Genomic DNA, 27,181 nt, shown 5'->3' on the forward strand with positions numbered 1-27,181 from the left:
ATAATAATGCCTGCAATCAATTGGTTGACACTTTGCTTACATGGAATCTGTGCAAACAGTAGAACAGCTAAATAGGAACTACTGACCTTTGTTGCTGCATCCACATTGGCACCTCGCTTTATCAGTTCTGAAACAACTTCTACATGACCTTCTTTGGAAGCAAGATGGAGTGCGTTCAACCCATTCTGATAAAAAATGGAAAGGGAAAGACTGATACAGGTTGTTTAGTGCAGCAAACAATCTATCATGAGACCAAAGGATTACATTCCATTCTGATTATCTCCGAAGAAACTATTTTGAAATGAGCATTTTAACTACTTGGTTATAGGAAGCAATAAGTGTTCAGCTGGACTACAGAGGCTTAGCCGCATTAAATATGACACATTAGCACAAACACTAGTGTAATACAAATAGAATGCATAATAAAATTGAATAGCTTAATGTTATCCCAGTGAAAGTGAAATATAGCTTCTTAAAGGATTTTGTTGTATAGGAAATGCAAATATGCAATAAGATTCAGTTATCAAAACATTAACTGAAAGTTATTACTGATATGAAGTGATAATATATACTTAGACAAAGCAAGAGTAGGGTTTACAGAATGAAGGAAAATTTAATTAAAATATTCTACCACCTGATTGCAAATGTTGATGTCCACTCCAGTTTTTAAGTAGTCAAGAGCCTTTTCTAGGTTGCCAGCTCGAGCAGCTCGTAGGTAACTTGCATTTGTATCAGACTGGGGGAGGAAAAAAAGGAAAAATGTAGTTTGTCATTAGAACAAGATACAGAAATATATTAACTTGGCATCAAACCTATTCATGAGATAAAAATAATACATTTTATATTTATTATTTACATATGGCACTAAAGGATCCCAAACTGCTTTACCAAACATGGGCCAAATCTTGCAGTCCCTACTTAGGGAAAATCTGTTGATATCAGTGGGAATTTTACCTAAAGGATGGCAAGAGTTCATTTCATGCGCATTCTGGTAGAATGAGGCAGTTCTGCCTGTGGTGCAAGAACAGTAGCCAAGTTGACATCTGGTGCCCAGCACACTCAACAAAAGTATTGGGACTCAGGGTTAGGATACCATGGCAACCATCCTGCTTTTACGAACCGGTTATTAAAGTCTCACATGAAAGATTTCCCTCATCATCCAAACAGCATTGGAAGTTGATATATCTACCTCGGGGGGATTGAGGCTACTGGAATTCAGAACTGTGGTTCCACGGAGTATAGGTATTTAAAATCTGATATTTTGATTATAGACTGCATAATTTTTCTTTAAGTCACCTTTTATTTATTACACTTGAAAATGTTTCAAGAAAGTCATCTGGAATCTTTAGTAAAGGTTATTTTAACAAGTACAAAACATTTCAAAACAATAATAGGTGCAGTACAGTTGTCCTACTCTATTGCTTTAATATAGCTTCCCTACTTAGTTTTATGTTTCAATTGAGGTAAGTTTGAATAGAACAGAGTCACTGTTTTTATCTGTGGCATGAAACAGCTACAGAGAAGGTCTTTTGGTTGAGGAATGGGAGACCAGAATTTTATGGCCAACTCTACCATAGACTTCCTCTGAGACCTTGTGCTAAGACTTCATCTTTCTGTGCCTGTTCTCCATTTGTAGTGCAATGTGCTCTGATATCCCCTCTATGTTGGGGACTAAGAAAAGGCTAATGTAGAGAACCTTAATGTCAGCCCTACCCTGGCTTGAGAGGCCTTCTGTTATGGTTGCCAACTGTCTAATTGCACAAAACCAAATACCATTGCCCTGCCCCTGCCCACCCCTTCCCCAAGGCCCGCCCCTGCACAGTAGAGCATTTGAGCTGTGCAGTGCAGATTATTACAGAAGACAGGTCATATTCTTTGTGGTTAGCAACTCCACCACTGAGGTAAAAAACAGATCAGCATTTTATCAGAGTTACCAAAGGTATGAGGATGTACTTAGTAGTCTGGGAGCTCTTTTTGTCATAGTTTAATGGGATGTCTATTTGGCATAGTCAGCAGGTGGATGATAATTACCATCAGCTGTTTACAGCTGCTTCTTGGGGGAGGGGAGCCTTCAGGGAAGCATGGTGTGCAAAATCAGGTCCAGCCAATTGGATTAATTCCAGCCAGACTAGAAACATTGCATTTAAAAAAAAATGTTTCATTTCACCGTTCCCCACTCATTTTAAATGTTCAGGCAAAAGGAATAGAATAGAGAAGGAGAGGAGAAGGGAAAAAAAGGTACCGTATTTTCCGGCGTATAAGACGACTGGGCGTATAAGACGACCCCCAACTTTTCCAGTTAAAATATAGAATTTGGGATATACTCGCCGTATAAGACTACCCCTCTTCCAACGCACACCAAAAAAAAATTAAAAAAACATCAGATTTGATTTCAATATGGTAATTTTAATTCAAATGCTTATGACATACAGGTACTTAGCAGGAAAACTGTCACTTATAAACATAAGGCTGTTTGTCATCAAACATGTAAACATAAAACAGTGCAAGTGGATTAAACTTTTCCTAATTCACTCTAAAGCTGAAAGGAAGGATAAGACAATAAACCCATGGGAGCTGCCATGCTGTTTGTTTTCTAAGCTGTCAACCAAACTGGAACTGATGATGATAGGAGGAAGATAACAAACAAGAGAGAGAGAGCAAGTGCCGGGCAAGTCCCTGGCGAGTTAGCAACGCCCATCATAACTGCAAGCTACGGTATTTTTACAGGTTTTGCTGGCGTGACAGTTTCCCTTTAAAAGCCTTCAAAATCCTCCTGTTCGTCATCTGATATCATAAGTACATCAATGACATCTTGTGATACATTTGTAAGGCAGTCATCGTATGGATCGAATTCCGTATCAGATGGTGTGGTCTCAGCTTTGCCTTCCTCTTCATCTTGCCACAAGTAGTCGTCCTCCATACCATCTAATGAATTTGATATGCCACACTTCTTGAAAGACTTGATTACTGTTTCTGCATCAATATCATTCCAGGCTTTTATGACAAACTTGCACAAAATATCCAACTGTGGCGCACGCATGTTTCCTCCTTTTGTGAATGACTTTTCGCCGCTAACCATCCATTCATTCCACTGTTCTTGAATGCGATCTTTAAATGGCTTGTTTAGGCACACATCCAGTGGCTGTACCAACGATGTCAATCCTGCAGGAATAACTGCCGCATCTGTGTTTAGTCTTGCAAGCATTTGCTTGGTGCTGGGAGTTAAATGAGCCCTGAACATATCCCACACCAGTAGACTACATTTTTGAATAAGTCCACCTGGTCGCCTGCTCCATACATTATCAAGCCATAGCTTTACCCCTTCTTCATCCATCCAGCCTTTTTCATTCACATGTACAAAACAACCAACAGGGAACTTGAATTTCGGCATTGTTTTTCTTTTAAAAATAATCATTGGTCTCAGTTTGGCGCCATCAGCTGTGCATCCTAGTACCACTGTAAAACTGGACTTCTCATGTCCTCTTGTTTTAATTAAAATTGTTTTTTCACCTTTTTGATGGACAGTTTTATTTCCAACCATATCAAAATTCATTGGAGTTTCATCCATATTTCTAATACTACTTAACGCATAGCCATGTTTAGTGCGCTGTTGTATTACGTATCGATGGAAACTATTTACTTTGCTATCAAGATCTGCAGGTAATTTTGGGGCAATTTTCATCTTTTGCCTCAGTACCATATTATGCCTTCCCATGAATCTAGTACACCAGGATACAGTGGCCTTAAATCTGTTGCTGTGATCTGGGTTAGATTTGGCCCACTGAAGTGCAAACAAATGTATTTTATTTCGTGTCACTACATAACCGTTTTGGCGATGCTCATTCACCATGTCTGCTACATGTTTTTCGAGTTCTGGCCAATGTGGAGTGCCTCTTCTTAATGCACACTTACCCTTTGGCATACTCTTTAATGCTTTTTCATTTGCTTTCCAGTCCCGAACCATCTTTTCTGTTACTCCATATTGTCTTGCAGCAGCGCAGTTATTATGTTCCATGGCAAAGTTTACAACTTTAAGTTTGAAACTGGCTTCATATTTCTTTCTTCTTGCTGGTGGAGCCATGATGGGGTTTTGACTGTTGGACATTTGTATACTGTACTGTATGTACTGGTGCTATACTGTATGAACAGGTACAGATACTGGTGCTGTACTGTATGTGGTACCCAGTATACAACAACCAGCCAATCACGGCAAGCGATGTACCTTACCGGCGATTGGCTGGTTGTTGTATACAAAGCCTGCTTGGATTGGTCAGCTCTCCCTGCCTGCCCAGCCCTCCCTGTCTCCAAGACTATCAGAGCGGTAGCGCAAACACGCCTCTTTCACCCGTCTGGCCCGCCCTTGTATCCTATTACCTCCTTCTCTGCCTCTCAGATCTCGCACATGCGCGCCTGCGCCGCTTCACTGCAGTCCTCAGGAGCGAGATCTGAGAGGCAGAGAAGGAGGTACGGTAATAGGATACAAGGGCGGGCCAGACGCGTAAAAGAGGCGTGTTTTTCTGGGCACAGCGCCGCTCTCTTTTTTCCATACCCCGGGCGTCCCGGACGCCTGCAGCTTGCTCCGACCTTCACTTACACCTTCCCGGTGAGGCGCACCCTCACCTCGTCATCGGGCGGGGATGCGGCCGCGGCCGTTTTTGAGCTCCCCCCACCATATGCGGCGACCGCAGATTCTCCAGTCCGGCTCGGAAGTTTCAGCACCCGCCCTATAAGACGACACCCGGCGTATAAGACGACCCCCGACTTTTGAGAAGATTTTCCTGGGTTAAAAAGTAGTCTTATACGCCAGAAAATACAGTATATATGTTAACATTGGACCCAACAGAATAATGTAGATAGGGTGACATATGTCTTTTCAAAGGCCTCTCCTGAAAATACTGAAACCCTCAAGTGTCAGGGAAGTAAACCTTTATGCTGAACCCACAACATGATGATCTACAAAAATGCATCCTGTTTGGCTAAAGTTAGTCTAGGTATTGTTGAGATGCATACAAACAAACTGCTTACTGGAACATATAGCAGAAATGTAATGCGCACCACAGCAACTCCCCACTCAAAAACTGCTTATCAGATTTTGCTATAGAGTTGTTTGCCCGAAGATTGGGTGTGAGAAAAGACATTTCCATCTGACTTCATTAGTTAAATCTCATAGCACCATTTTGTTCTGTGAGGTTTAGATTAAATCAAGATGGACCCATATATATTTTTCTTCTACATACACCTCTATCTCGATATAACGCTGTCCTCAGGAGCCAAAAAAATCTTACCATGTTATAGGTGAAACCGCGTTATATCGAACTTGCGTTGATCCACCGGAGTGTGCAGCCCCGCGCCCCCAGAGCGGTGCTTCACTGCGTTATATCGGGGTAGAGGTGTAATCAAGGAATAATTACACATATTCTTCTGTCTACTCTGGAGGTAACATGAGCGCTTTGTAATGTGGTATGTGAGTTGACACTTTCAGTTTTCTTTTTAATGGATTCCAGTTACCTGAAGTTACCTGATGTAAACTAGCATGCAGAATTACATGCCATATTTGGCAGCTAAGAAATAATGTGACTGCATGCAATGAGAACAACAAAAGTGTTTCCCGGTGTCCTTGGCTAATGCTCCCAAGTCTGTGTTATGAGTCACCTCTTTTGGGGCACAATGCACTTGAGCAAAGACTCGCTGGGATATTTTCAAGTTCAGGACACTGGCTGTTTACTTGGGGTTGCACCGTCATGCAGCAAGTTCAACAGGACTTCTGACTTTTTCTCCATATATTTCATCCTCACTTATAAATAGAAGGCACCAATAAAATAAAATGGGGGGGGGGGGGAGAGACCCAACCTGTTTGAAAATCAAAGTCCATTCCCAGCTCTTTAGGTGAGCTGTTTTTTAACAATAACCTCCCAGCTTCCAGCCACTGGGATTTAGATATTACCTATGCCTCACAGAGGGGCAGAAAATTGTACTGAGCCCTTTTTTACCTTGCAAAGTGACCCAACTAACTTCTCTCCCCTGCTACTCCCAAAGGCCCACAGGCCTTTTCTCTTTAACCGGGCCTACAAAAAATTACAGAGTCCCTTGACAATAGAGCAACAAAGAGCTCCTAACAATGTGGTCCAGCCCACAGGTGCCAGTCTCAGGAAGAACACACCATGTCTCCGCATTCCACAGTCATAGGCAGCAAACCAACTTCAGGTACGTGGGCTTGTTTAGAGAATGAAAAATCTAAGGTAGGATCCCTTTTTAGCATAGGTTTTCCCATACTACTTCTATTTCTCTCCCATATGACAGTTCCCCCATCCAGCATACTGCCACAAGCTAGTCTTTATTTCCACTATGCCTCTGGCTCTTGTACATTTGATTGTTGTCCCCATCTGTGGGTGGAGGCATTCTGCACACAATTTTAGAATTACTTTAAGCCATCATACTTCACTATTATTTCAGTTGCACCTATGAGATTCTCTGCACAGAACAGGCAAAAAATACTTTACACAAAATATGTTAAATCAGCCACAAAAAGATGGACTTCCTAGCAATTTTCTCAAGCTGGAGCACACTCCATTCCATTAACCCTTTCTTCTCACCAGGGAAAACAAGTTAATCTTGCAGCATCAGGTCATTAAGGTCACTAAACGTTGACCAAGATATGTGTGTGTGTTACACTGCTGGTCAGGAATTTTCCAAATGTTTTTTCAACAAAAAATTCATTTCCCACAAAAACTAAATCTCTCGCAGGAAAAATTTAAATGTGCAGAATTTGTTTTTACTATTCCATTTGGAAATTACAAATTATATATTTCATCCTGGGTTGAGTCAAACCAAATTGAAATATTGTTTTGTTGAACAGAATTGCAACATTTCATGGCTGGACTACATCGCCCATGGTGTCTCATCGCTGGTTGAACCACCTAGTGAATCATGGGTGATGTAGTTCTAAAGGGAACCCAGACCATATAGGAGAATGGGTCCACCATGAGGCATCTGAACTACAGCTCCCATGAGACATCAAAGCTATACAGGAGGATACAGATTCCTGTTCTGCAGGAAATACTGATATTTTAAATTTTCAACCCAATTTAGATATTTTTGAAATATCAGAACTTCCCATGGGTTGGAAATTCTGATTTTCAAACAGCTCCAGTGCACATGTATTGCAGATGAGGGAAGTGATGCCAAGGACACCTCATGAAGAATGTCCCGTCATCAGCTCTATTCTGTTGAAATGGAAGGAGAAAGGGAGCTTTTAGTTTGAACAACTTGGGAGACTGTAGTCAGCACAGTATCACCTGGGTAGAGTCACAGTCTCAGGTAGCCGGGACTCAAACTATTTAAAGTTTTATAAATCGGAATCCACACCAAAAATTTCACCTGGAAATCACCTTGTAGCCAGTGCACATCCCGGAACACAGATGCAATGTTCTTTCACCAGGTCAATGTGCTTAATGTATATACTTCCACATTTTGCTGGAGCTACATACTACATATTAGAAACTAATAATTTAGAAACTAAATTATTAGTTTCTAAATAATTTGAAGGGGTAGTTCCATACAGAAATCAGCCTCATAGCATCTTTCATTGAAAGATCATTAATAGATCTTTACAAACCTTAATTATTCAGGCCTCAACATTGCTACAAGGTAATCTAGAGTCTAGAAATCAATTTATAGCCATTTTCAGTTTTATCTTTTATTTCCAATATGAAAATAAAGAAGAAAATTGACTTTTGATTTTCCAGTGTCTTATCAAATGTCAAGAGAATATTAGGTTTAAGACACATATCAAAACATACTACATTCTAGATGCTTGTGTAGCTGACCACTGGGAATGCAATCATTGTGCTATTGCACAGAACCCTTATTTTTGGGCTATCTCCCATAAGATTTAAAATACATATTGTTGTGTTCCCCTCTTATACAGACTATTGCATCTCTGCATCTGCATTGAGATTTTGCTACCAGCATCCTGGAAATGGTCTTGCCATACATAGGGTATGTCTACACTGCAATTAAAAAGCCGTGGCTGGCCCGTGCCAGCTGACTCAGACTTCCGGGGCTTGGGGTGCTGGGTTGTTTAATTGTGGTGTAGACATTTTGTCTCAGGCTGGCAGTTAAACAGCCTGAGCTGGCAGGGGCCAGCTGCTGGTGTCTAATTCCAGAGTAGACATACCTGTAGAGTTAGTAGTTGTGCACACATAAATAACATTATACTCATAAATCTTATAGATATAGATTATCATTTGAACAGATTTTCCATTACTAGTCACTTTATACTTAAGATCTGAGGTCTGTCCCTTCCAGAATTAAAATATTATACATCTTTGAGAGGAAAGGGACTACTTCTGGATTTCAAACTAAGGTTTTCTGTAAGTGCATTGAGCACCAATATGATCAAAAAGGGGCTTAGTGACAAGCCTTGATGTACTCAGACTTTTACTAGAAACTGTTCCTTTCTCCACAAGGCCCTCTGACTGAGGGATCTGCACCTTCCTAGATGTTCTGGCTGAGTCTGATATAGCCTTCGGGTATTCTCACACACCAACAGATGATTTCTCTCCGAACATGGTCATAAGCCTTCTCAAAATCTTCTTTTCTCTATAATTTTCTACAAGCAATCTTAATGCAAAGATAGCATCAAAACTGGCACAAATCCAAACTGACTGTGACTGTTCTATACTATGAAGCATAAAATTGTCAATTGCATTTTTTGTCCATAAGTGGGACAAAAGAATATGTCACCATACTGTACACAAAAGATATATCTGCCATACTCACATTGGTAATATGTCATTGAACTACTTAAACTAAATGGCTCTGTTTGACACATTTAAATACTAAAAAAAGTTAATGATTTCAAAGTATGATACAGCAAATTTGCCTTTTGAGATTCTACATTTCCAATTATACTTGTTGGTTTTTTGCTTTTGTTTTCTTTGGGGTGGAGGGTAGGGGAGATTTTTTGAGTAAAAAAAATGTATTAAAAGAACAGATTCTGAAAACCTTATTCCCTTTCACAGTATCTTAGGTCCTGATCTTACAAGGCAAACTGCAATATCAAATAAAGGTTGTGGGCCTGCCTCCCCAAGTCATTGCACTGAAGTAAGATACTACTCAAAGTGAGGAAATATTAGCCAAACGCAAGTTATGCTTTAGTCAAGCCCAAGTTATTGAGCTCTATATAGGGGTAACTGAATGAAATTTCATAGCCTGGGATATATAGGAGGTCAGATTAAATGATCTACTGGTCCATTCTGGTCTTAAACTCTATGAGGTATCAAAATCTGTCTGAAAGTGGTTGCTAGTAAACACTGGGTCATTTGTCAACCCAGCTTCTAGTTCTGGAGGTGGCGAGGATCTTACCAGAAAACTGAGAAATCATTATTATTAATTATTATTATTATTAACAAAGGACTGAAAGTGCAAAGCCAACATGTTCACTGTGCTAAGGCTCCCGCTGGTATTATTGATACTTTTAGTATGCTCATTTCTGTTTGCTTTTTACTCTATTTACAGTATTTGTTATTAAAAATATGGTCTTTATCATTTTGAGAGCAGAGTTTTGTTCTTCACTCCATCTTTAACAGTAGCTGTTGTGAAGGGAAACCATGAGCAGGTTCTCATTGTGCTGGAGTAGGATACATTCCGTCTTGAGTCACCATGAGAAAGCTGCTGACCATGTCTAACATTTGTTGGGAGTTGGGGAAGAAGGGAGAGAATGACCTAATTTCAATGGATGAATGTATGTTACTTTCATTTGAAATCTCTTCTAACTAAGCCAGTCTTGCAGAAACATGAGGAAATCTGTGAAAACAAATTACAGCAGTTGTGCTTGTTTTGATGGTGAAGGTATTCCTATTGCGGTAAAAGGTAGTTTTCTTAACAATAGGCCAAAACCTTAGAAGAGCTGAAGGTCTACAGCTCCATTCACTTAATTGGAAATTACCGGTGCTCATGTTTTGTCCCCAGGTTAACTTACGAATTTCCTTCCAGTAAGCATGTTACAAGCTTTGGTCAGGGTGGAGGGAGCTTTCTTCCAATAATTTGCGATCATTGAATTATGCAGGCCAGTTAACAGCCATGCTTGGACAACAGGAAATAAACCATCCATAAGAATTGTGGTTTTTCTGATAAAAACAGGATAGCCTGAGGCCAACTGCTATCTTGTGTCCTTCTGCTAACTATTCTTCAGAGAGCTCCTTCCATGATCCAAACCATAAATGTAACAAAAAAACAAAACGAAACAAACAAAAGATTTTCATTCCTAATATATGCCTGCTTGAGTAGGGAAAGACAGATGTGTTGAATAGGATTGCATCATGGGGAAATGTTTTGCCAAGAGCCAAAAAATCCCCTAAGACTTTTCCCTGTTGAACAACTCAATCACGGTCTTTCTATACCGGTCTTGTCTCTATAGCTCATATGATAAAGTGGTGAAACGACCCTATTGGCTGCCAGAACTTCTTTATTCTAGATAACTGTAATCCATTGCTCACAAATAAATAAATAAATTGCCTTGGGACTCCAGGAGACTCTCCCTCCTGGTTGCAGCTTAACTATACATTTCTTCTGCAATTGCATCTGGATCTATCCTTAATCTCACCCCTGACATCTGGCTCGCAGCCCTCTTTTGCCTTAGATGATAAATACATTATCATAAATTTACATACCTTCGTGTCAGTGCTACCTGAATCTATAAGCTCAAAGACTAAAACATCTCATAACGTTAATTTACAACTAAGCAAACTGAGGAGAATTTTGAAAGAAACATTCCTGCAGCCTTTCAGATTCAGCGCCTCAATTCCAAAAATCCTGTCAAAATGATAATTTGACAAAAATGAATCCTCCAAGTGCATACAGAAATCCCCTTCCTTCCTAGGCCACACTGGCAAATAAGTGTCTAAAGTGCTGACTCGGGATATCTCATTGTCAACATCAGTGGCACTGGCAAACCATTACCCGTTTGGTCCATTTTTGACATCCTCAGCATAATATTGATAGTGTGTACTCACAGATATCACTGAAAATTCTGTACTTTCCAGTTAGACTTGAGAACTAGATGGCTATAAAGTACTCTAAAATGCCATAGTTGGAAAATACAAGAAAATTTCAAAACTTGTTACAAAGGCTACTTAATGCTCCTTTTATCATCTTCAGCAGGTAGCAAAACAATGATTTGCTGTTCTACCTAACACTGCAAACTCTTGTCTGGCTACAGTGCATTCTTTTCAGGTTCACCTGTTGTTGAGGTTTTAGAAAGAATGCAAACCTAGTGTGTCACAGGAGTTATGAATATTCTGACCCTTTGTCTAATAAAAAGTTTGAATTACAAGTTCTCTCAAAAATTTAAACACAGGTTGGAAATTAAAAACGGTTGCTGTTCTTTCAGCTCTCTGTCCCAAGGGAAGATTTTCAAATGTATAAATGGCAGTCAGACACCTAACTCACATTGAAAGTCACTGCCTATCAATGGGAATTTGGCACCTAACCTCCATTTCTGCCTTTGAAAATCTCCCTCTAGGCCAGTGGTTTTCAAACTGCGGGTCACAACACAGTACTGGGTAGTGGAATGTAAGGCACTGGGTCGCGGTGGCTCTGGTCAGCACCGCAGACTGGGCCGTTAAAAGTCCCATTGATGGTGCTGACCGGCTAAGGCAGGCTGGTCCCTACCTGTTCTGACACTGCGCAGCGCCCTGGAAGCAGCCAGCAGCAGGTCTGGCTCCTAGGCTGGGGGGCCACAGGGCTCCACACGCTGCCCCCGCCCTGAGCACTGGCTCTGCACTCCCTTTGACCTCTTTCAGCCCTCACCCCTGTACCCCAACCCTCTGCCCCAGCCCTGAGCCCTCCCACACCCCAAACCCCTCATCCCCAGCTTTGCTGGGTCACGGGCATCAACAATTTTCTTCAGCTGGGTCGCCAGAAAAAAAAAGTTTGAAAAACACTGCTATAAGCTATTATCTCTATGTTATTTACATGTTACAATGGATATTAGGAAACTAACATCAAATAATTAGTTATTTAACTGGAGTTATGACAAAACCTGACAAAACAATGAAGAATGTTCACCTGACCACACCCACTAAGTTCAGCTGGATCTATCAAATAACTCTGCATTTGATTGCATACAGATAGCACTGAAGCAGAGAAGAGTTTGTTGTGTTAGTTATGGAGTTTGGGAAAATGTCTGCAGCTGTGAACATTGTGTTGTGTATTGAGCTGGGAACAGCTAAAATAATTCCTAATTTCAGAACACTACAAAGTTGATGCATTTCTGATCAACATTCAGTATACAACTTGCTGTATGTACATTACCACTAAATGAGAAAAGTTATTTTTTGTGGAAGGAGAAATCACAGGAGTACAGAGATGATTTGTAGTGCAAACTTACGTAACCATCCTATCAGAGATCTTTGTGTGAAGCGGCGAGGTTCAGTAGTGAGCTAATTCAGGGCTAATTCACATTGCACAATGCCATCGACATCAGTTGGATGACTCAAGGAATAAGGTATTATTATTAAATGTAAGTGTGACAGAACTGAGCCCTTTATTATGTATTGAGTCAAGGAAAATAGAAAATATCATCAATTAAAATGATGTGATACAGAAGGAAGATCATAGACTTGAGCTTCATATTCCTATGTTGACATGGCATTTCTGAAGTTCATTCTAAACTCCAGGAAGGGTATTCTCTTGATACAACAGTCTTGACTCTGTCATGATTTTTATGTATAGCTAAAATATTTCCATCATTTGCTCCTCAGTATAAAATAAATCACTTGCCTTCATTACTATTACAGCAGTCACAAAGAGATAGAGGCAAAAAGGGTCTGCTTAGAAGTGTTTCTTTTGAGGTTTATATTCACCTCAAGATAGCAACGCTCTCTAATGTGTTAAACACCAGGGGATGGTATTGATATATTCCCTGCAGTCTTTCTCTCAGAAACTGACTACCTGATAAGCTGTAATAATACAATGTAGAGATAATTTCAGTGCAGCCCAAGATCAAACTTCAAGTTATATTCCATCATTTCAGTGTCAAAGTCACATTCTACAGATCACAGAATCTAGACATGAATTTGATCATCTACTCCATCTCCCTCCCAGCGTTCCCTATTGTATGCATCTCATTTCAGAAACAAGAATTAGAGTCTATTTTCTAGGGGGAAAAAATCTCAAAGTTTATGCCAGCAAAACTCCTGGATGGATTTTTCCCCCCACATAATTCATAACACTGGGTACAAGCACTCCAACTGAATGGGGAAGATGTATAAAAAAATATTAGCAAGAATCCATAGTATTTTTTAAACAGACACATTTTATTCACTCAGAATCAGCACTTTCAAACAAATATATAAACTTGTTCCAGATCAGTCTGAATTAAGAGGTAATAAGTACAGTGAACTGAATGTAAATGCAAGCATAATATACATCTGAATTCCCTAAACATAGTGCAGTAAGCAAACTATATAAGAGTTTACAATACAGGAGATCATGAAGCCATGGTAGCAACTCTAGTTTTAAAGCTAAAAACAAATGAGGAAACCTTGTGGCACCTTAGAGACTAACAAATGTATTCAGGCATAAGCTTTCATGGGTTATAACCCACTTCATCAGATACATGGAGTAATACAGTAAGCAGGTATAAATATACAGCACATGAAAAGATGAGAGTTGCCTTATCAAGTGGGGGGTCAGTGCTACCGAGGCCAATTCAATTAGGGTGGATGTGGCCCATTCCCAACAAGAGTGGATGAGTATTAACAGAGGGGAAACTATTTTTTGTAGTGACCCAGCCACTCCCAGTCTTTATTCAGGCTTAATTTGATGGTGTCAAGTTTGCAAATTAATTCCAATTCTGCAGTTTCTCGTTGAAGTCTGTTTTTGACTAGCGTTCACCTACAGCCTCCAAACCTCTCCAGCACATCATCAAGGATCTCCAATCTATCCTGAAGGACGATCCCTCACTCTCACAGACTTTGGGAGACAGGCCAGTCCTCGCTTACAGACAGCCCCCCAACCTGAAGCAAATACTCACCAGCAACTACACACCACACAACAGAAACACCAGCCCAGGAACCAGCCCCTGCAAGAAACTCCAGTGCCAACTCTGTCCGCATATCTATTCAAGGGATACCATCATAGGACCTAACCACATCAGCAACACCATCAAGGGCTCGTTCACCTGCACATCTACCAATGTGATATATGCCATCATGTGCCAGCAATGCCCCTCTGCCATGTACATTGGCCAAACCGGACAGTCTCTACGCGAAAGAATAAATGGACATAAATCAGACCTCAAGAATTGTAACATTCAAAAACCAGTAGGAGAGCACTTCAATCTCCCTGGACACTCAATAACAGACTTAAAAGTGGCAATTCTTCAACAACAAAACTTCAAAAACAGACTTCAACGAGAAACTGCAAACTGGAATTAATTTGTAAACTTGACACCATCAAATTAGGCCTGAATAAAGACTGGGAGTGGCTGGGTCACTACAAAAAATAATTTCCTCTCTCTGTTGATACTCACCCCTTCTTGTCAACTGCTGGGATAGGCCACATCCACCCTAACTGAATTGGCCTCATTAGCACTGACCCTCATTTGAGAAGGCAACTCCCATCTTTTCATGTGCTATATATTTATACCTGCTTACTGTATTTTCCACTCCATGCACCTGATGAAGTGGGTTATAGCCCACAAAAGCTTGTGCCCAAATAAATTTGCTAGTTTCTAAGGTGCCACAAGGACTCCTCGTTGTATTTACTGATACAGACTAACATGGCTACCCCTCTGAAAAGTGTTAAAGCTGTTTCTAATTTTCCATTATATGCCTGATTTTGACTCCATTCACTGAAGTCTAACTTCATCAATACAAATAATTCTGCCTGAAAATACTTGTGTGTGGTCTTCTATCAGAAGATAATTGCTTAAGATCATTTGAAGGTAATTGGAGAAAGCATTAATGAGACAGGAGTCTGAAAAAGAAATAGAGGCACTTAGGTTTTTCTGTTTTTTGTTTTGTTTTGTTTTGTTTTGGTAGGAGTTTCTTGACATTTCTGGACTATCATGTCTCAAAAACAGCTTAAGCCAAAAAATAACAAATAAGACTGATGAAAAGTGCTATATCGGAGAAAGACACTATTATTATTATCATCCAATTATGTCTACAAAAGACTGATGTCGTTGAGGATTTGAGAGACACTTGTATGTTTAATTTTAAAGTTATTCGCTACATTTTTTAAAAATCTTTGATCATACAGCATAGGAACCTTACAGAATTTATATACTCCATGAGGATCTCAGGGGGAATTTACAAACCCTGCCATGGGCAGGGATCTCCACCTGACCTGGGACTCCTGCATACCTCAGCAAAGAGAGCCTCTATCCTGGGTAACCTGCACAGTTTCTATGAGGGAGACTGATGCTGGGGAAGCCATGGAACTTATTCACTCCTCAGGACTAGAGAAAGATGCCAAGGCTATGGAAACTGTGGATCTGATCTGCTCACCAGGCACTGGAAGCACTATTGGGTTCAGTGGCCTCCTGGGGCGGCTAGCAGCTCTGTAGCGCCAATTCGGGGGGGGGGGGTGAAATTCTGTGCAGAACATTAATTTTAGGCAAATTCTGCATTGTGAAGTGGTGCAGAATTCCCACAGGAGTGGAAAAAGAAGGAAAATAATAAAAGCTAATTTTTGCCACTTTAGTGAACATCACTGAATGTTAACAACGATATGTTGAGCAAGAAGGTGCATTTTCACAGTCATTTTGCAATACAGAACTAAATTAAAATTTTCCTGGCTTTCAAAGGTTACTATATGACCACAACAATTTAGAATGGGGTTTTACAAGACCCTAAGGAAGTCCCTTAGGAGGCTCTTTTGAAAATCTCAGTCTCTATTTTGTTTCCGTAAGTGTTTGCATATTTAACTCCACCTTAATCAGGTTTCTTATCTGGAGATTCAACACTGATTTGACCTGTTTCATTCTTATCTGGAAAATACTAGACTGCATTTCTGAATCCTAGAATGAAATATATCAAGCAAATAGCTCAACATCATTGGTTTTTAAGAGAATAAAAATTTAATCAAATTAAACTAAATAGTGCAACTTCTTTACTTATGTTTTAGCACAATACACCAAAGAGGAAAACTAATTTTTTGTTTAATGGTTTGATTGAAGATCGGGTTATTCTACATTTCTAGTAGTGAGCTGTGAATAGCTGACAATGTTACCTATCAGCCATATTTTAGTAATTCCCCTTAGCATTTGATGATGTGTATAGGACAAGTCAGCAATAAAGTAAAAATAATCAAAAACATCACTTCTGAATAGCAAATCTAAAAGCTATGGACTAGATCCTATTTTCCTAGTACAACCAAAACATCCATTGCAGCCTATGGGAGATTCGGCTATGTAGGGAATGAGAATCAGAACCTAAAATGAATAACATTTCTAGAAGCAGAATTAAGAAAAACAAATTACTATACCCTTTCTGCACAGATCTTTTCCATAGTTCAATCCATCTCAGTTAACTAGGTCTTCTGTTTAAACTATCATACCACATACCAACAGAAAGTCTAGTTTCTACTCAGCTGCTAACAAAACATTGGCTAACAACAGTAAATGCCATTCTATTGTGAAAATGATCATGCACAGTATGCAGTGGGTCAGCATACTTCCAAAGCCAGGGCTGTCTAGGGCACAGTGATTTTAACCTCAGCCTAGTCACCTACACCCACTGCACATAATGTAGCAGGAATGCACCAGCTTCTAAAGTATCCATGCTTAGATATGGTGCTTGCAATGATTCATTGTACTATGAAAAAAGAAACAAGATGGTCTAAACATGTGTTCTCTTTGTAATTATCAAACCTCACAATAACATTTCATATGCTTTTTTTTTTTGCTTTTGAAATCTTATGCATATTTTGGTAATTGCATTCTGTATAGATTACATACATATTTGTAGTAATATACACATATTAGGAACATATTAGGAAACATGCCAGACATTTTCATCAGTAATTCACATAGAAGTATGTTGCTAACATTTAAACCCTGTGTTGGAGTTCCTAAGCATAAATACAGGTTTCAGAATAGCAGTCGTGTTAGTCTGTATCCGCAAAAAGAAGAACAGGAGTACTTGTGGCACCTTAGAGACTAACAAATTTATTAGAGCATAAGCTTTCGTGGACTACAGCCCACTGCATTCGAAGAAGTGGGCTGTAGTCCACGAAAGCTTATGCTCTAATAAATTTGTTAGTCTCTAAGGTGCCACAAGTACTCCTGTTCTTCTTTTTAAGCATAAATAGTATTAATGCAGCAGAAGTGAAATATTATAGTTTCGTACACTTTTTTTCCACTTTTAAAATTTGTATTCTATTAGGATTCTCCTTAACACAAGCAAATGTAAAGCAAGAGTGTCCATAAGTAGGAGGGCAATTAGAAACAGTTTTTAAAAAGCAGTTAAGATTATGAATTTGCTTACAGAAGTAAGTTTCCTTCACAAAGGGCACTTAAAAGTTATATATTCTGATTCTATACTTGAGCTAAATGAGCATGGATTTTTCTTTTTTTACTTTATAAAACAAATGCTGGAAAATTAGTTCCTAAGCATTTCTTGACTTGTCAGTGCATCTGTCTTCTTGGGAACTCTTAACTTTCCTTCAAAACTTAAGATCATTTAAATAAATGCTGGGAATCTGACTGCTGTTAGTCCAAGTAAATTAAATGAATTTCCCATATTATAACATAAGAATAACCACACTGGAAACAAAGGGAGGTGAGCAATTAACAGGCAGCAGTTTCATTCTAGAATGAAGAGGTTTACTAGTACACCTCTACCCCAATGTAACGCAACCCAATATAACATGAATTTGTATATAACGCAGTAAAGCAGCGCTCGGGGGGAGGGAGGGCACTCCAGCGGATCAAAGCAAGTTCGATATAACACGGTTTCACCTATAAGGCGGTAAGATTTTTTGGCTCCCGAGGACAGCATTATATCGGGGTAGAGGTGTACATAAAAACAATATTAATAGACCATACAGTATTAAAATGGATGAAAAAGGTTTTGACTTTATTTCTTCAAAAGATAAATTCCTTATTCTAAAGATTTATATTAGTGTGTTTAAAAAGGCAGGACTGTAAACAAAACTTTCAACCTTATTACATACCTGACATTAAAAATATTAGTTTACTATTGCATCATAAACAGATAAAATATCTTAATCTAACCAGGTCTCTTCCTATAAGAAACTGCTTTAACAAAATAAAGTTCTTATTAATCTACTTTGTATTTATTATTTGCAGTGAAGGTTGAGTACACATTTCATCAATAAAAGGAACAAACAGAAAACCAAAAAATCGCCATAATTTCTATGAAGATGATTTTTCATAGGGCATGTTGCTCTGATATTGATCAGGACTAAAGAAACAAGTACACATTTAAAAGAGCTCAATACAATATTTTTTTCAGTGTGTGAAATTTTTGCTAATATGCTGGTGACTGCTGAGTTATAAATTGTTGGAAGTGCTGACCGTTAAATATTGTTGACCTTCAAGATATATTTTACTCTTGATTTTATCAGGGCTACCTGAAGGTTAGTCTGACATTCCTTACTATTTGTATGGGATGCCAAATTTTGCTGTAATCTCTTATGTTAAAATTTTCAACAGAGTAGCATGAAATACAATATTTTAAAAAATATCTCTGTATTGTACTAAGTAATTTGTAGCCTAGGGATCTGATCCTGCAAACAGTACTACTGAGGTCAATGGGACAATTCATGTGAGTAAGGGTTATTTGTGTGGGTATAGGTTTACAGGATGAAGTCGTACATCATTAACAGCTTCTCTTTCTAAATTGTACTGTCAAAATATAATTCAGTCAAAAAGGGGTAGTAATAAATAAAATTTGGAAAAAATAGAAGCAGGAGTTTGTTTCTTTTAGTTGTACAAATTGCTTGAAGAAAAACATCAAATAATAAAATGATGGCATGTTAGAAGTAAATATATCCAGGTTATTTTAGGCCTATGGTACAGCATGAAACAGTACAAAACTCCTTCTGGAATTGTACTAAGCATCCTCTTCAGAATGTCCTGAGTAGGATATTCTTATAAAATAAAGAAAACACAAATTTCTGGATATCATTTGAATACCACATCAGTCTATAGTAAAAAACAAATGTAGGCACAAGATACAACAAATAAAACTTAATGTATTTCCTCATCTGTACTTTTTTATTTCATATAGTTAAAGATTTTAAGTACTATTATAATAATAGATAATCAGATTTTACTTTCATTTCAGAATCTGCAATGGCTTACTTGTTCTGTGAAACATTCTCCCTCTTCCACTGCCATTTTCTGTGGCCAGATATGAAACCTGATGACTCAATTAGTTAACACTTGGAACTCTGCATCACAGCTAAAAATAGCTGCCAGCAGGAAGTACAGATCTGCTTTTATTAAAGAACTAAGCATGGTCACTTGTTTGACTTCCCTTAACTATATTAACAGTAGAAGACAAGTGATTGTCAGTGTTGTAAGACTATTAGACTTGCAACAGCCCATGTCCCAGGATTCCTGGCTGGCTTACCATATTTGTAGGCTCCAGTCATTCCCTGTATATGTAATCAGGATGTCTAGAATACCAAAAATAGCTGTAGAATCAGCTGGTTAGAGCACTACGGTTGCTTGGAATCACTCCTGAAACAAGCTTTTGTCATTTTGCTTATCAGCTCTTTCCTCTGTAATGCAGACTACTTTGAACTATTTCTAAAGGCAGCAATAACATCGTTTTACACTCTGTGTGTTTTGAATACTGCACATGCCTGCTTCCTACTCCGTGGTAATTTTATATTTATTCTACTTTTGATGAATTATAAGAGATTTATGATGTTTGTTCTAAGGGTTGTTTTCCTGAACTAAAAGGCTATTTGGTATATACTTCAGCTTCTATATTACAGATATTAAAAGTTGCAACAAAGCAAAATTGCTTTAGAGAGCTCCAATTAGAACTCTCAGAGTAAAATTCTGACTGGCCAATAGCAAAGATCACTTCCCGTGCCATGGAACGCCATCTAAAACACCAGGAGTTTTGTGTGTGCTCTCCTGCATTTATTCATGATCTCGGGGGAGAGGCGGTCCCTTCACTCTCTGACGAAGAAAGATTTTAAATCTGGGTTAGATTTAGAACTGTTCACTCTGTTCTGTTCATCTCCACTCTAATGCTCCTTCATCTGATCTCACAAATAAGAGCTGCTGATTGACATGCCAGGCTACAATCTGGCACCTGTGCAGGACAAGAGAAACAGGATTAAAGGGGGAAAGAAAGGGGTAATAGTTTTGTCATAAAGACACAGATAATATCTCCGCTTGCCAAATAAGGAAATCACAGGGCTTAAGGGAATAGCTGCAATTTTGTATGCAAAGTGAGTGGCAGTGTGGTCAGTGGAGAGGACACTGAATGGAGAATAAGGAGAGCTAACTCTGCTACTATCCTGCTGTGTGACTTTGGGCAAGTCACTATCTCTCTTGTCTCTGTCTACCCTCCTACCCTTTTGTCTATCTTCTTTATCTAGACTGTAAGCTTGTAGGACAGGTATTATCTCTATTACATTTGGACCATGCCTAGCACAATGGTAACCCTCCCACCCACCCCACCCCCCTGGTGCTACCATAATAAAAATAAAACCTACAATTACATTGTCAATTTTAAAAAGCTGCAAATTTCCAGTCCAAAAACATCAGTTAATAAATACGGTGGGCCAGATCCTTAGCAGATGTAAATGAAAATAACCCCATTGACATCAGGTGTGTGCAGCAATATAATAGACATATTTTACATACACACCAAGACCCCAATTCTGCAACCTACACTGCCAGCGGAAGTCTTGGTGATCTGCATGTGTACAAGGGTCTGTCCAGGTGAAATCAGTTCTAGGAATATGGCCAAGTCTGTTTAAACACAGTTATCTTGCTGAGCCCATATATCATAAGACAGGTTTCAGTCCATTGCCTCTAGGCTACTGTGGCAAATCAGTTTTTTTAAGTGGCCTTAGTGATACATGCTATCTTTGCAGTGTTCAATATCTCTATACCAGTTATAATGCAATTTTGAAAAATCTGGTGTTAATGAATATTTTCATGAAAAGGACTTTTTTTTTTTTTAGGAAAGAAATTGCCATTTAAAAATGGTAACAAGCATCTTCAAACCTTATGTTACTGCAAGGTGGCAGGTATTTCAAATGTTTTGAAGGCACTTGGGCTTTCCTCATTGTTGAGATGTATTATCTCACAGTAAACCATGCCCCTTTGTAATGTAATTTAGGCCCCAATTCAGCAAGATGCTTACACATGCCTCACTCTAAGCATGTGAGTAGTCCCACTGAATACAACGATACTGCACATGTGCTTAGAATTTGGCATGAGGACCTAGTTGAATCAGGGTCCTCATGGCTTTAAAAGACACAAAGACAAATGAAGAGGGAGATTTTCAAAGACACAAATGGGAGTTGGGTCCCTAAATCTCTTTTCTGCCTTTGAAAATCTATTTATGGGCATGGAGGGATTCGATTTTTATTGGTAAATGTCAGTAAACATATACACTATACACACACACACAAACTGATGAAAAAATATTTCCATTGATAATCAAAATTTAGGATAAGCAAAATAAGAAAAATGCTGTTTGAAAACTTGTTAGAATTTGAGTTAAGGATACTTACTTTGTATATTTTGACATATGTTGACAATTTGTGTTTTCACACTTATAAAACTAAGTTTTTGAATTTGTCTGACCTCCCTTTATTGTCCGACCCTTCCCAATAATTTCCCACTACTGTGAAAATTTAAATGGAAAAAAATAGAAAAAAAGCTTAAAATAAATATTGGTATTATCAGTTGAAATGATAAAAAGATAAAAATTGAATTCTGCCAAGTTTAAATATTTACATTCTTCCATTGCATGGGAAGAAGAGAGATTCTGGATGTTGTCACCCAATCAACAGATATGAAAATAAAATGTTACAATTTCATGAAATTGGCAGATATTATGCAGACAGAGGATTCTGTTAAACTGAATTGTAGAACTGTCCCTTTATATTATCATTGCTCTGCTCCCAAACCAGATGGAGGTCTGATGGTTACTGGCTTGGAAGCAACTTAGAAACAAAATAGCACATGGTGGAGTTCAGCAGAAAGAAAAACATTTTGCCAAGAGACACAAACAGTTTAAATATCCGCTGAAGATATAGGAAAGGCAACCTGAAACATTTTAAACCATAAGATATGTGGGTATGATTAGCTACTCAGCTTCCAATAGAGGCAATTTCATCCTTCTGGAAACTGTTGTTAATGGCATTCAAAACTATCTTGAAATGCAAAGACTGTGCTGAAGTCCACTAAGGTAAATGATAAAGAACTTTGTCATACATCAGGTACCATTTTCTTAGAACTAAAAGCTGGTAATTTGCATCAATAGAGATTTCCTGCAAATATCTAAAATCTATAATCACCTGGATAAGGCAGTCCCATGGCTTTGAGTTTTATAGGAAACAGAGAAGAATCTTAACCATCAAAGGCCAGATTCAATGCTCACTGAAATCAATGGAAAGATTTGCTTTAACTTCAATCAGGCCCTTCAAGTATACCTCCTAATTATAAAACACCAGAAATCATTGGCATCCAAAATAAGCAGGATGTGTTTGTGAACAAGCTATTTGTTTAAATACTGCAAGGCTAATTGTAATGCAAATATTATGTAAGTTTTATGCAATATCCTCCAAATGCTGCCAACATAATTCTCTTGCCATTAGAAAACACCCACAGAATTAGAGTTCACATGGAATAATAAAACTGAACATGTATGACAAAGTTTAGAGTGGGAAAAAGAAAAAATCCTCCATAAAATATACACTGTTATGTAAAAGTCATCAATCAAACCTGATCAAATGAAGAAAAACTCATCCCATAAGCCATCTTCTGAAAGGTCAGCTTTAAGCTCCTCTGAAGCCTATTGTTCCTCGTAAGTTAACGTCTACAAGTCTCGTAAGTGTATTTTCCTTGACTTTAATGAATACATTACCATTCCAAATAACCCAAAACTTTGCAGAGTAAAAGGATAAATCCCGCAACATATGCTCTGATTTTTGAAAACTCTGGTTTTAAAAAATGTCCAGTGAACAAAAATGAAGTAAGTCTGTGGCCTCGGCCTGATTGCCTCTCCCGTACCTGGACCCAGACCTGAAACTCCGAAGCACTATTTCCACCTTTAAAGTCCAATCTAAGATAGCATTGAGAAGTCCTAGAATACTTCCAAATGCCATACCTCTCAACCTGCCAAGGCATAAACATGGAATGTAATCCGTGACCAACATCCAAAATGAGGGAGACACATGCATGTGCATACACACACCCACACCAAATTATTCATGCAAAAACTTAAAACACTGTGGGATTCATTCCTTCTGGGTAAGTAACGCTTTCTGTTATCTCTGTTTCATGATTTTTTTTGTGATGTAAATAATTTTCAACAATAAAAGTGAGGGGACGTCAAGTTTGTATGGAATGTAGGTAAGTTTGGGACTAAAATAATGGAGATCTCTCAAAATGAGGGGTATTTGAAAGATATGGCCAGCACATCCCATGCCCATCATTTCTGAACTCTCATGTACACTCCAAACCCAAAGTTTTAAAAACCTTGTATTAGTTCCTTAAATTTTCAAATGTATCTGCCTAATTCCATTCTCTTTAACAAATAACCTTGAAACTCCCACAGATTTCAAGAGGGCCAGGATTTTGCTATTCACTATTTATAAGTTTTCATGACTAAGTTCAATTCATCCCTCAGTTTTTCAATGGTCTTGAAGCAAAAGCATTAAATTGTCTTTCCTTCTCTCTTGGTAGTGGCCTCCCTGGCACCACTCACACGGCACAAAAGGGAACAGTGACTAGCAGACAAGCCAAACTCTTTAGCTTCCTGTCCAAAAATTACTTGTACATTACAGGAGGCACTGCCCAATGGGATTCCTTTAATGGGAATTTGCCAATCGTCCCCTTCTCTGTATATTAATTCATTACTCTTAGAGTTCACTAGTCAGTTGGAATCTAGAATATTGTGATTTTGCAAAGCTGGTGCCATACGGTCATAGTTAGAAATCCCACAATCAGCTGATGGGTTGAAATGATGCTCAGTGCTATCACATTGTTAATGGCGATTTACTGCTGTCTCTACCTCTCTTCATTTCTTCAAACACTTGAGGAGAGAACTAAAGAGAATCAGGGTTTAAATACATCATCAAATGGCTAACAAAAATGCAACATAAATTATCCCTTGCAGATTAATGAAAGTCAAAATAAACATTGAATATACGCACCAGAGTGACTTGGTAAGATTATCACAATGACGAGATAGAATGAGTATCTGAATAACCAGATTGAAAGTGAGAGACTACTGAAATGCTTGGATTTTTAAATGCTTCTTTCATTCAAAACAATGATCAGCGTACTCCCCAGAAGATACCCTATTCATCAGATTATGAAGACCATCACCACAATAAACCTTTCAGGAAGAGTTGGGGCACAAAATCTTCAGGCTGGGAGAACCTTTTACAAAATCAGCATTACTAACTGAGAACTCTCCACATGATCAAAATCTGGGCAAAGTTACCTCATCCTTGAAAAAGCAGCATAATCAAAAGCTGATTAGGATGGGAAAAAACCCTAAAGCAACCAAAAGCTGCAGTGGGCCAAGCACCAGTGTCTAACTCTGATGAAAAAAACCACTCCAAACTTGCAGGTTCATTGCTATTCATCTTTTAGGCTTACATTGAACAGACAGTTGCTCCATTTGTTTCAGTTTAGCTCCATGTAAGTTCATACAAGGCCTATGATTAGGGTTACCATACGTCCGGTTTTTCCCGGACATGTCCGGCTTTTCGGCAATCAAACCCCCATCCGGGGGGAATTGCCAAAAAGCCGAACATGTCCAGTAAAATGCCGGCCGGGCACTTCCCCTCCCACGGCTACTCTGCTCCTCCCCTGACTCTTCGGCTCTGTTTAAGAGCCGAGCTGCCCGAGCGCTATAGGCTTCAGGCAGCCCCCTTGCCTCCGGACCCCAGCTGCCGGCCGGGCACTTCCCCTCCCGGGCTCCGGCAGCGCAGGTCCGGAGGCATGGGGGTTGCCCGAAGCCGGTAGCGCTCGGGCAGCTCGGCTCTTAAACAGAGCCAAAGAGTCAGGGGAGGAGCAGAGCCTCCGGCCGCGGCGGCTCTGCTCCTCCCCTGACTCTTCGGCTCTGTTTAAGAGCCGAGCCCTACGGGCTTTGGGCAGCCCCCATGCCTCCGGACCCTGCGCCGCCGGAACCCGGGAGGGGAAGTGCCCGGCCGGGGGCCCAGGGTCCGGAGGCATAGGGGCTGCCCAAAGCCCAAGCGCTACTGGCTTCACGGTTTGCCGGGCAGCCTCCAGACCCTGCGCCCCCGGCTGGGCGCTCCCCTCCCGGGCTCCAGCTGCGCTGGGGAAGCGCCGGCCGGGGGCGCAGAGTCTGGGGGCTGCCCGGCAAACCGTGAAGCCGGTAGCGCTCGGGCAGCCCTTTTCGTGTGGCTGGGAGTGGGAGGGAGGAGGGGGCAGAGTTAGGGCGGGGTTGGGACGGGGCAGGAGCGGAGTTGGGGCAGGGCTGGGTTGGGAAATGGGTGGGACCAGGGCCCCATGGAGGGTCCTCTTTTTTTATTTGTTAAATATGGTAACCCTACCTATGATTTTACATAGTTTAGAGCTGTCCAGAGTCCCAAACAACCAAGCTGTCTTCCCTGCTTTCTGGAAGGATCTTAACTGGCCCCAGGTGTCTTAATTGACTTGGAGCAACTGCCATTTGCTTACCCTGGTAACAGTGATTTGTTTAGCCTGGGGCTAATATATCTGTCTCCCACTACTTTCCTATAGCCATCTGGCCTTGCCCCATCACAGAAGGCACTAGAATCTGAACCCCAAGGGTTCATCTTGACTCTAAAACCAAAGATAGTAAGTTCTGGGGAAATATAAGGGGAAGCAAAAAGACAGTTTGGTTATCCATTTCACTGAGGAAGAGTGAAGGGAGTGATTTATGAAAAATCTGGATCCTGATTTGTCTGAAAATCAGCAAACTCTGCAAAAGGACTTTGAAGGTGAGAAAACTGCTTTTAGCCAAAGGATTGTAGCTTGCAAAAGTTATGTTCAGTGTCTTAAAAGCATGTTGTACATTTGTTTTATTTGTAACCACTATATTTACTGAATATCACTTAAATCACTATCTCCGTTAATAAACTTCTTTGTTTATTCAAAATGTAAATTCTTAGTTGAATTAAACAAGCTGGTGTGTTCGCTGTTTCTTTAGAAATAACCAGCTTGGTAATTTCTGAGAGGGCCCAGAGATAGGGGCTGGATACTCCAAGGGAATGCTTTTCCAGGGTGCTCAGGAATTGGGGTGCACCAAGTGCTTTCTGCAAGGGAAAAAATGAACTGGCAGAGGCCTGAGAAATTTGTCAGGGGTGGCTAACAGACTGGGGTGACAGAGAGCAGTCACTCAGTTTAGCACCAACAAATCCCCTCCTGGTGGGGGGCAGGAACAAGGTGACCTGAAGTTCTGGACACCCCAAGAAAGTGTCATAATGGGCTCCAGTGGAACACAGAAGACGACTCAGGTGAAGTGGTAAGTTGCCAACAGCAATACAGCAAGAGAATTGGTTTCCAAGATACTTGTGTGTTAGATTTCATCAAAACACTTTGATAGAAGGGCACATCCAGTATTAAACAAGACAATTGCAATATTTGGCTTTTCAATTTGATCTACACACAATTATCTTGCTGTCAACCACTTAGTCTGTAACAAGGAGCATCTTTATGAACAACCTGAACGAAAACAAGTACATAGGCTTCATTAAGTGCAAAGCATCAGGAAGACTGATTAGGTGTATCATCATTTTCACTTAGTCCAGTGTGGGATGCACATCATATTCGGAAGGAATTACACTCCCCTAAACTGGATTTGGAATAAACTTCTGCACCTTGTCACAAATTCCAACCTGATTTGGCACAAGATGAGTGCATCACTGAGGTTATGATCAGTGAAACTCAAAGGTTCCAGAAATTTGTATTCAAACGAGAACAGCAAAGACATTTTTTTTTTAAATCAGAAAG

General features: G+C 39.7%; 1 protein-coding gene across 28 annotated transcripts in view; it reads right to left on the minus strand.

Moving 5' to 3' along the window:
• The window catches only part of ANK3 (ankyrin 3), a 548,316-nt gene that overhangs the window by 213,631 nt on the left and 307,504 nt on the right, over nucleotides 1–27,181 (minus strand). For 26 of the 28 annotated variants that reach the window (XM_065553406.1, XM_065553396.1, XM_065553399.1 and 23 more), the window contains 2 exons: nucleotides 635–736; nucleotides 87–185 (listed from right to left, as the gene is read on the minus strand). In XM_065553406.1, coding sequence (XP_065409478.1) covers nucleotides 87–185; nucleotides 635–736 — 201 coding nt within the window. Of the gene's footprint in view, nucleotides 1–86; nucleotides 186–634; nucleotides 737–16,494; nucleotides 16,649–19,336; nucleotides 19,524–27,181 lie in introns of those variants that run through there. The other 2 variants (XM_065553402.1, XM_065553404.1) reach the window with 2 other exon arrangements.

The sequence above is a fragment of the Chrysemys picta genome, chromosome 7 (genome assembly GCF_011386835.1).
Source record: "Chrysemys picta bellii isolate R12L10 chromosome 7, ASM1138683v2, whole genome shotgun sequence".
Lineage (NCBI taxonomy): Eukaryota > Metazoa > Chordata > Testudines > Emydidae > Chrysemys > Chrysemys picta.